The sequence below is a fragment of the Gossypium hirsutum genome, chromosome A13 (assembly GCF_007990345.1).
Source record: "Gossypium hirsutum isolate 1008001.06 chromosome A13, Gossypium_hirsutum_v2.1, whole genome shotgun sequence".
Lineage (NCBI taxonomy): Eukaryota > Viridiplantae > Streptophyta > Magnoliopsida > Malvales > Malvaceae > Gossypium > Gossypium hirsutum.
The window spans coordinates 5,708,434-5,719,508 of NC_053436.1; the positions used below are offsets into that span (position 1 = coordinate 5,708,434).

General features: G+C 30.5%; 1 protein-coding gene across 1 annotated transcript; it reads left to right on the plus strand.

Annotated features, from left to right (window-relative positions):
- Positions 1-7,371: 7,371 nt before the first annotated feature.
- LOC107894308 (probable indole-3-acetic acid-amido synthetase GH3.1) lies at positions 7,372-10,217 on the plus strand. Its single transcript, XM_016819593.2, has 3 exons — positions 7,372-7,806; positions 8,220-8,321; positions 8,644-10,217. Exons 1-3 carry the CDS (start codon positions 7,487-7,489, stop codon positions 10,028-10,030), a joined length of 1,809 nt encoding a protein of 602 aa, XP_016675082.2. The 5' UTR covers positions 7,372-7,486; the 3' UTR covers positions 10,031-10,217.
- Positions 10,218-11,075: the final 858 nt, after the last annotated feature.

Sequence of the window (11,075 nt, forward strand, 5' to 3'; positions counted from 1 at the left end):
AACTTTCAATTTTCCCTTGTAAAAACACAAGCTTTTCCCTTGTTATTGAAAAAAAAAACTAAAATTAATTTTAAAATAGAGGGGAAAAAGAAAATTAAAAAGATTAGATGATTTTTCTTGTAAAAATTCAAATAATTTCATGTAAAACTCTAAATTTTTTCCTTTTACTAGGAAAAAAAATTAAAACTAATTAAAAAGATAAAATGATTTCCCCATAAAGTGATAAAATGATTTCCCCATAAAGTCCCAATTTTTTCTTATAAAAACTCAGATAATTCAATGTAAAATCCCATGTTTTTCCTTTTTATTGAAAATTTAAAAATAAATCTAAAAAATTGAAAATAAATTAAAAAGATAAATTAAGTGACCAAAATAAAAACTTAATAAAGTTGGGTAGCTAAAATGAATATATAATAACATTGAATTAACGACGTGTGGTTAATGAAAACAATTTTTAACGGTATTGCCTAAAATAATTTTTTTTTCCTATGCTTAAAACGAAAACTTATAAAAGTTAAGTGACTAACTTTGTAGTTCACCTTAAACGTAATAGTAGTTTACTTTATATATTTGTTGGTAAAAGGAAAAAATGGACAAATTAGCCCCTGAATGAGTGAGCATGATAGCCCTTCCATTAAAAATTGGTATTTATATATAATGTATAATAAAAAATCTAGCCCTCAATCTTTATACATTTGTTCAATTTGACCCCTACTCTTTTATTGAAAGTAAAATAGAAAAATTTTAAACTAACAAGGGTAAAGGGTCAAAAAGGCCTTAGTAACAAGTTAAAAAAATCAATTAAATCCTTTTAAAAATTAAAAATTATTAAAATATTATAAAAAGTTATACAAATTTTAAATTATAAGTTTCTTATTAAAGAATAACAATACCGACCCATTCAAATCTAATGGTCAAAAGATTTTAAAAAAATTTGAGCCCCACACTTTTATTTGATCGATATTGTTATTTTTTTGATTTTTTTAATAATTTTTTGTTATGATTCTTTTTGTAATAATATTTAAATTTTAAAAGGGTTTAAATGAATTTTTAAGAATCTTTGACCTTTTAGCTTTATTAGTTTAAATAATTTCTAATTTACTTCTAATAAAAGAGTAGGTGTCGAATTGAATAAATATGTAAAGATTGAGTATTAAATTTGTCATTATACCTTATATATAAACACCAAAACAAACCTTTAACTATTTCATTTTTATGAATCGTCTAAGGTATAATGACAAATTTACCAATTTTTCAATAGAAACTAAAATAGAATCCAAAATATATTAGGGAGATTTCCTAACACTTTTTCCTATAATCGTTAAATTAGTGAACTAAGAAAAAACAACTTATATTGAAATTAATTAATTAAGATTTACTTAATTAACATAACTAATTTGATGACTAATTATATAATGTTTCTTTATAGGTGGTCCTTCCATCGTACCACTTAAATTTGAACATTTTTTTTCCCGACCGGCTGATAAAGTGTCATTTTCGCTTAAACTAATTATTTTGATTTGTATCTTGATATTCGAAAACATTTTTTATGTCGGTTAACTTTTGTTGTGGGATGTCTACATTTTTCAAATAACTTTTGAAGTGTTATCATCTAAAATTGATGGATTTTTTAACGGGTTGGTATTTTTTCGAGCTAAATTAGGATTTTGTTTCCACACTTTATAAAGAATTCGAGTATTTGAGGTGTCAAGTTCAACAGAATATTAGCATCTCGTTAAATTAGACCATGTGTAGGGCACGACTACCTATCAAGGGGACGGGGACATCTTTATGTGGTAGGGTTTGAACACATACCCCTTAAATAATCACAATAAACATGTATGTTACCACTTTATCAAGGTGTCAAATTTTACGAGATGCTCTCGCTCGATTGAATTCCACGCCTCAAGCACTCAAGCTCTTTATAGAGTTAGGAAACAAAATATCGACTTAATCCAGGGACAATACTGACATGTTAAAAAGCCCACAAACTTTAAATCAGCAACACTTTAAAAACTTCTTCGAAATGAATCCAATAAACAATTAAATAAATACTTGTATATTGAGCAATTCAAATTTATAAATCCTTATTTATAGTTGGATTTATATAAATACGAAGTAGCAAATTAGGATGGAATCCGGATCTTATATCACCGGAATTTCAACCCACACAGGTGTTTGTCACATACCAGTTGGTCCCAAATCCCAATTATAAATTGATTTTTTTTATAATAATGGTCAAATTTATTTCGTTATCAGTCGATATATTTAATCTTTAATAAAAATACACAATAAAATTTTAATTTAATATGGAAATATAATTTATCGATCGGTACGTGATATAAATTTAAACAGTATGATCAGTTTTGGTCGTTTTCATTTTGGCACTTTGTGTGACACCAAAATTACAATAATTAGTTATGTTTAGGTAACGAAATTTGGAATTATCTTAGCAACTTTATTTATTAATTAAATCTTTTATATTTTAACAATATGTTTGTGTACTTGTTATGAAACATTGTTCCACAAATTCGTGTCGTGTTCATCCCAATTAATATAATAAATAATGCATTTTTCGCAAGGGAAATAATCAAATAATAAAATAAATTTTTAAAAAGATTTGCATGGTAGACTGACCTTATTACAAGCATTTAATATTATGTTTTGTCTGTTTTTTTTTAATTATTATTTTTAATTCTTTATTTTTTTGAATGAAAGACCAAGATAATGTAACGACGGCTAAACCATGTTAACTTAATAAAGACAACGATTTAATAACAACGAGATTAATATGACTCGAATTTAAGTTACACTTAAAACGCTGAATACCTATGAATTTTTTAAATTCAATTTTTTTTCTTAATTGAAGACTTAAGGACAATGTAATGACGGTTTAGTCCTGTTATTATATTTATTTAAGATTCTTTCTTACTACTACAATTTTATATTTATATTCTGACAGTTGCTGATCATTTAAATTATTATAATTGCACAAATATGTGATTGGATTATATAAAAATAAATATGATTGGATTTAAATTAAAATAAAATATTTATTGTGAAATATTAATTTTAAAATCTAAATTTTTTAAAGCCTCGTTGTTATTATTAAATTAAAACCTCATCAATTTATTTTTAAATTTTAGATTAAATTGAATATATTTAATCCTTGGATTTTTTTTTCTGTGTAATTACAAGGAAATATTTACTATGGGAATGGAAAATAAAAGATTAAGGTTATCAATATTAAATATTTTTTCGCGTGGCATACTTTTTAGAGTCAATGTTCTTAATTTTATAAAATTATTTTACTTTTTTGCACGGTAAAAAAAAAAGAGAGACGAATTCGAATAACTCAAGTTTAAATTTAATTATGAAAATTTATAAATAAATTTAATAGAGTTCAAATAACTCATTTATGCCTCGAGCCGAATTCGGTTTGAAAATCAAAGACGAAAATTAAAAGTATTTGGTTATAAAAAAAATTATTATTGAAATTTGAAGTAACTAAAAAATATTTAAAAAAAAACTAGTGATTTTAATTTGAATATTGAAATAAAAATGGATTAATTATTACTTAATAAACAAATTTTTGTCAAAAGAAAATAGTGCAGAAGGTGGGGGCATTTGTCTCACGTGGCGGCAGCCCATCGATATCAAGTGCCAACCATTTTACTAGAAAGCAGCCGCGTGGTTATGTGACGCGTAGCAGTGGACTTCCCTTTTCGCCCTTGTGCTCCGCTGACATGGCGGTCACCTAACCCCACATGACTGCCTCTTTTCTTGCCATGCCTACGTGTTGTGACACCCACCTTGTCCCCTCCCACCACTACACTTTACTGTACAATTAGTTAAAATAATCTTCACACTTCAATTTTTTTTTTTTAATCTTCAAAATGTATCTGCACAAATTTTAACATTAATTTCTTCAAAAAAACAAACAAACAAACAAACATCCAATTTTTCTAGAGTCTAACTGTCAATCTACTTCCTTTACCACGTTGAAATTCGAGTTTTAGTCCCTCTTCTTTATTTTGGTTATAATACAATAAATAAATCTTTTTTTTATAATATTACAAATAGGTCCAATTTAGTAATACCATAACTTGTCCTTAAGTTATAATCTCATTAAATATTCGGTTACGTGTAATTTATTAAGGTAAACTATCAAAATAATCATTTTTGTTTACCTCAGGTTACATTTTAGTCACTTATGTTTGAAATGTTATGTTTTAGTCACCGAGCTATTAATTGTCAATAACGGTGTAATGGTAAGCTAATGTAGCACATTAAATCATCATTTCAAATGAAATTTTTAGGTTCAATAATATAATTGATCATTATTTTTTTTTATTTTGAGCAATTTAAATTTTTTATTTTATGTTATTTTAACTTTTTTTCCATTTTTTTCTACTTCTCCTTCTGTTTTACTCCCTTCTTCATTTCTTCTAACATAGTTTTTCTACGTTTTTCATTTGTTAAAACTAGTCCACAAACTCGCCTCACTCAAAAAAATTAAATTGTTCAAAAAATAAATAAAAGTATACAAACTAGTTTTAACAAATGAAAAATATAGAAAAACTACGTTAAAAGAAACAGAGAAGGGAGGAAAACCAAGTGAGAACTAGAAAAGAATGGAAAAAAAAAAGAAAAAAAAAGAAGGAAAGTTGAAAAAACATAAAAGAAAAAAATTAAATTGCTCAAAACGAAAAAGTATGAGAATTGAGTATAAATTAACCTAAATTTTTTGTTTGAAATGATGATTTAACGTGCCACGTCAGCTTACCGTTACACTGTTAATGTCAATTAATGGACCAGTAACTAAAATGTTATAACGCGATAACATAAGTGACTAAAATGTAATCTAAGCTAAACAAAAGTGACTATTTTGATAGTTTACTCAATTTATTATTTCTTGAATATAATTAATTGATTTTTACGTGATCTTATATGAATAAATAATTGTAAAAAAAATCTACGTTATCATTTTAACCGTAATAAATTTCGAAATTACATCTAAATAAGTTTTTTTTAAGTAAACAAACTTTCATTTAAATAAAAACTTATAAAATGAAAAGGATGAAAACTTATTTAAATAAAGTAAAAGGTTTAACTCTAAAATTGGTATCTAAATTATACTTTTTTTTTCTATTTTAGTAGAGTTGATCATGGGCTGGGCCGGGCCTATACAAAATTTTAGGCCCGGCCCGGCCCGGAATATGGGCCTAAAAATTTGTCCAAGCCCGGCTCGAAATAAAATTACTAAGCCCGAGCCCGGCCCGACCCGGCCCATATTAATTTTTTTCTTATTTCATTAAATAAAAAAATTTTAAAATATAATAAATCAAATATATTTAAAAACATAAAAACAAATATTAAAACAAATAAAAATGATACTAAAATAATTCTTAAAACAATACACAAATTGACAATATAATAAAAAATGGTTATATTAAAAATTTAAAATGGTTAAAAATAAAATATAATAATATATAATTCGGGCCGGGCCGGGCCGGGCCCGGGCCAAAAAATCTTACCCGAGGCCCGGCTTGTTTTTTTGCCCAAGCCCATTTTTCGGGCCTATATTTTTACCCAAACCCTCCAATTTTTCGAGCGGGCCTTCGGGCCGGGCCAGTCCGGGCCGCCCGACCCATGATCAGCTCTATATTTTAGTACCTAAACTTATTTTTGGTTATAAGTGATACTTAAATTACTTTTTTTTTCTCAAGTTGGTATCTCTATTAGTCAAACCGTTAAGTCTATTTTAAAAAAAGACTTAACCACAAAATAGTACCTAAATTCTGGAAAGTTCCATTTTGGTACCAAGACTATTTTATTTTTCAAGTTAATACTTATGTTAGTTCAATCGTTAGTTAAACTATTAAATATATTTAAAAAGAAAAGATAACCAAATAAAAACTGACACATGACAAAAAGGATAATCTTTTATATATTTTTTCTTTTTCCTTTTTATTTTCTTCTTTCTTTGGAACCAGACGGATGGTAGATAAAAAAAAAAGTAATAAAAGGAATATGGAAGATAAAATAATTAAATTATATATATTTTAAGTTTATATGATGCGGTGATTTATTATTGGTTGAAATTTTTTTACGAATATAACAATTTGGTGTAAAATGAGGAACAAATGAATCTTTTAGGTACTGCTTGTGACAAAAAAAACTTTAGGTACCAACTTGAAAAACAAAAGGTACACTTTTGCCAATAATTTGTAGGTTAAGCCTTTTCTAATATATATTTAACGATTTGACTAACGATTGGACTAATAAATGTATTAATTTGGGGAAAAAAGTAATATAGGTACCACTTGTGACAAAAAAAAAAGTTCAGCTATCAAGATGGGAAAAAAATATATAGTTTAGATGTCAATTTGTGGATTAAGCCTAAAATAAAATATAAAGATTATTAGGTTTTTACTTGTAAATGGCTTTTTCCCCTAATATTTAAGTTTATCGTTTTGATTTGGTGTTTTTCAAGGTTAATGTATTACTTGATACTTAAGTCATTTGTTTAGTTTGGTACTTGAGTTTTTTTTTTCAATCAAGTATCTTAGTTTAGCTTTAATGTTCAATTGGGTATTTGAGTTTTTTTTATCCCAATTAAGTACTTATGTTTTTTTATTGGATTACACGTGTCAAATATTCATTGGTCCATATGGTCCCGTTTGATTTGAGTACTGAGTTGAACATTGAAGTAAACTAAAATACCAAATTATACACTAAAGACAAACTGAGGTACCAAAATATATATTAATCTTATTTGTTTAAACAATTCTTAAACTACCTACAAACCCTTCAAATCCGTAAATGGAAAGTTAAGACGAGTTTAAGTGTGTCCAGACTTACGTCCTCCAAATTATTACAATTAATGTTTTAAAAATGATGGTCAACTTAATTAAACTATTGTTATCGGTGTACTCAATTTGAACGTCAGCCCGACAATAATGAAATAAATAATTAAAAACATAAAATAATATATAAATTAATTTGCCTATCAAATTTTTTTATTGATTCCAAATAATTTAACTAATTTAATTTTTTATCCAAATTATTATATCATTTAGTATTTAATTAAATTAATCCGATTCATACATCCGAACCGGTCCGATATGGTTTGTAGAACTCTGACGGAGACCACAACGACAACAATGTAACGGAGGCTATTTCTTTTTGTTTGTTTCTATTTTTTTTTTGCGCAACTTATCCGTGTAAGTGCGTGAGCCATCATCCACCTTGCAAGCTCCCACCTTTTGTCGGGCCCACATCGACTAGCAAGATGACGTGGCACTTTCACTTCCAAAGTCTCGGCCTCTTCCCCCTATTTAAACCGTCATCGAAGACTCGAACATCCCCAAGCTCACATCACAGTCCACACCAAAAAAACTCCCTTCTTTTTCTTTTTCCTACAATACGAGCGCTTTAATTCTTGTTCTCCAATCGTTCGATAAAATTTCCCCTTCAAAAAAAAATGGCCGTCGATTCGCCTCTCTCGTCTCCGCTAGGTCCGCCAGCGTGCGAGAAAGATGCGAAAGCTTTGCAGTTCATCGAGGAAATGACTCGAAATGCCGAGTCCGTTCAACAGAGAGTCCTCGCTGAAATCTTATCCCGAAACGCAGAGACTGAGTACCTCACACGGTTCCAACTCAACGGTGCAACCGACCGAGAAACTTTCAAGTCCAAGCTCCCGGTCATTACTTACGAGGACCTTCAGCCTGAAATCCATCGTATTGCTAATGGCGACCGCTCTGCTATTTTATCTGCCCAACCCATCTCAGAATTCCTCACCAGGTTCGTATATAATATATAATATATGATTATGAACTGTACTTAAAGAAAAGGTATAATTTCGGGTTTAGCCCTTCTATTATGTTAAACTTTGTTATTTCTTTAATTGCCATCATTAAAGCAATGACCTGGATTCGTTTACTATTTATTTGGTCTCAATTTCGGGACCAAATGAAAATTCGGTTCATCATATTCAATTAATAGCAAATTTACATCTTAACCGAATACTTCAAAGACAGTAACTATAATGTTATCAATTTGTACAAACGGTCTAAATTATGACAAATTCAATTAGAAGGTTTAAATTCTAAATTTCAACATAATAAGAGGACTAAAACTAGAATTAGACTACAAATAATGAGATCCATGTATGTTTCTATATTGATGCTGATAAATTTTCCTGGAAAATCGTGCAGCTCCGGGACATCAGCTGGTGAGAGGAAACTCATGCCTACAATTAAAGAAGAGCTAGATCGCCGTCAGTTGCTTTACAGTTTGCTCATGCCAGTGATGAATCTGTAAGTATTTGGGAAAAAAAAGGTTAAATTTTGGTTTTGGTCCATTTGCTGTGCTAAATTTAAGATTTAATATTCATTTTTAGTTTCTCATAATTTGATTTTTTTGTCTTTTACAAAAAAAAACTATTATTTAGTACAATAGTTAACACTGTTACTTATCATAAAAGCACAGCCATCATCATATTATGTGAAATTGAACTCCATGAATTAAATCACTAATTTGAGTATAGTAGAGGATTAAAAGTAAAAAACTGATAGCACTGAAACAGTCAACTAATTGTTTGTGAAGTTGAATTAATGGAACGCGGTTTCTATGGAACAGTTATGTGGCAGGCTTGGACAAAGGCAAGGGCCTATATTTCTTGTTCGTGAAATCGGAGACAAGGACCCCTGGTGGTCTCTTGGCTCGCCCTGTCCTCACCAGCTACTACAAGAGCGACCATTTCAAGACTCGCCCTTACGATCCTTACAACGTTTACACCAGCCCCAACGAGGCCATCCTCTGCCCCGACTCGTTTCAGAGCATGTACACCCAGATGCTCTGTGGCCTCCTTGACCGCCACCAAGTTCTTCGCCTCGGCGCGGTCTTCGCTTCTGGACTCCTCCGTGCAATCAGGTTTCTTCAGCTCAACTGGAGACAACTCGCACATGATATGGAAACGGGTTCCTTGAACTTGAAAATCACTGACCCTTTATTGAGGGAATGCATTGTTAAGACCCTGAAACCTAACCCCGAGCTTGCCCAGTTCGTCCACCATGAGTGTTCGAAGGATGATTGGGAGGGGATCATTGTAAGAATTTGGCCTAACACGAAATATCTCGACGTCATTGTAACCGGAGCTATGGCGCAGTATATTCCAACCCTTGATTATTACAGTGGTGGGTTACCTTTGGCTTGCACCATGTATGCTTCGTCTGAATGTTACTTTGGTTTGAACCTTAACCCCATGTGTAAACCATCGGAAGTTTCTTATACCATCATGCCCAACATGGCGTACTTCGAATTCTTTCCCCACGAGCCTAATCTTGACTCAACTGGTTTCGATTTCACTCGTGAATTGCCTCCTAAACTCGTCGACCTCGTGGATGTGGAAGTTGGGAAAGAATATGAGCTCCTGATCACAACCTATGCGGGGCTATGCAGGTACCGAGTGGGCGACATTCTTCGCGTCACCGGTTTCCACAACTCGGCCCCGCAATTCCATTTCGTCAGGAGGAAAAACGTGTTGCTCAGCATCGACTCGGACAAAACCGACGAGGCTGAGCTGCAAACAGCAGTCGAGAATGCTTCTCACCTCCTCCGTGAGCACAATGCCAGCGTCGTGGAGTACACGAGTCACGCCGATACAAAAACAATCCCTGGTCATTACGTAGTATACTGGGAATTGTTGGTGAAAGACTCGACCAACTCCCCAGACAATGATACCCTAGAACAATGTTGTTTAGCAATGGAAGAGTCACTGAACTCAGTATACCGGCAAGGGCGAGTGGCGGATAACTCGATTGGACCGCTAGAAATCCGAGTGGTGAAAAACGGGACGTTTGAAGAGTTAATGGATTACGCAATATCAAGAGGAGCATCCATTAATCAATACAAGGTTCCAAGGTGTGTTAATTTCACCCCAATCTTGGAGTTGCTGGATTCTAGGGTGGTATCTGCACATTTTAGCCCAGCTTTGCCACATTGGTCCCCAGAAAGAAGTCAATGAAATGGGCATATATAAATAGATAGATTCTCTTTGTTTTTATTATTTTTTTTAAAATTAATTTAGTTTTTATTATTATATAATTTTGTAGTAGCTTTTGATGTAAGGTAAAAGTGTAAGTTGAGTAGGATGATTCAAAGGCTGTTTCTTTCATGTATGGAACGTAACAGGTAAGGTTTCTTTGCTTTAATATCCTGTCTTTGGCTTTTCTTCCCAGACAACATTTAGGAATTCAAGATTATAAAAAAAAGTTTTCCAAAAATAAAAATTATATTAAAATTTAAAAATTGTCAAATGTCCTTTAATTTTATTAAAAATAAAAATTAATTTTTAAAAATAAATAACAGTTTTCTAAAAATAATAATCCTATATACATTACATGCCATGAAAGTAGTTTTAGGAAGATTACGTTTTGCTCTTTACAAAAAAAAAAACATTATTAGGAGGAATTACCACAAACCTAAAAAAATTAATTTTCATCAAATATTATGGCTGGCAATGAATTTTGAGGGCCTACTGCCTCAAATCTGGTTGACAGTTTAGTGAGATTCAATGCCTGTTTCCCCTGTTTAAAGAGTTAGGGACGCATTAGGTAAGTTGTGTAAATTTAGGGAACCAAATTCTAAAATGGTTTAAATTGAATACTTAAACTTTTAGAGGGTCAAAAGTATAATATTATTTCATTTAATTAAAGTTATAAATTAATTAAATTAAATTGTTTAAACTTTTTTGATACAATGCTTAGAATTACGAATAACCTCTTTTTGATACAATATAATCTTATATGATTTATTTATTTATTTCAAATCCGCCTAAATTAATCTATCTCTTGAAAACTAAGAATTCATAATAGAAATTATCAAGGACAATGAAAATATAGCGGAAGCAACTTAAATATAAAGAAATGATGAGAGAACAAAAAAACCACAAGAAAGTAACGCTCAGGAATTGTTTGAGTAAATGCTCTAAAATTATATTTACTAACTTTTAATGAATACGATAAGATCTATGGGATACTTATAAATGAGGGGGAATGCCTCTATAATCC

Excerpts from the sequence above, each read along its gene's own strand:
- LOC107894308 (XM_016819593.2), top strand. The coding sequence starts at position 7,487 with ATGGCCGTCGATTCGCCTCTCTCGTCTCCGCTAGGTCCGCCAGCGTGC. Across the intron at positions 7,807-8,219 it reads ATCTCAGAATTCCTCACCAG|CTCCGGGACATCAGCTGGTG; the intron begins GTTCGTATATAA and ends AAAATCGTGCAG. Across the intron at positions 8,322-8,643 it reads CTCATGCCAGTGATGAATCT|TTATGTGGCAGGCTTGGACA; the intron begins GTAAGTATTTGG and ends TCTATGGAACAG.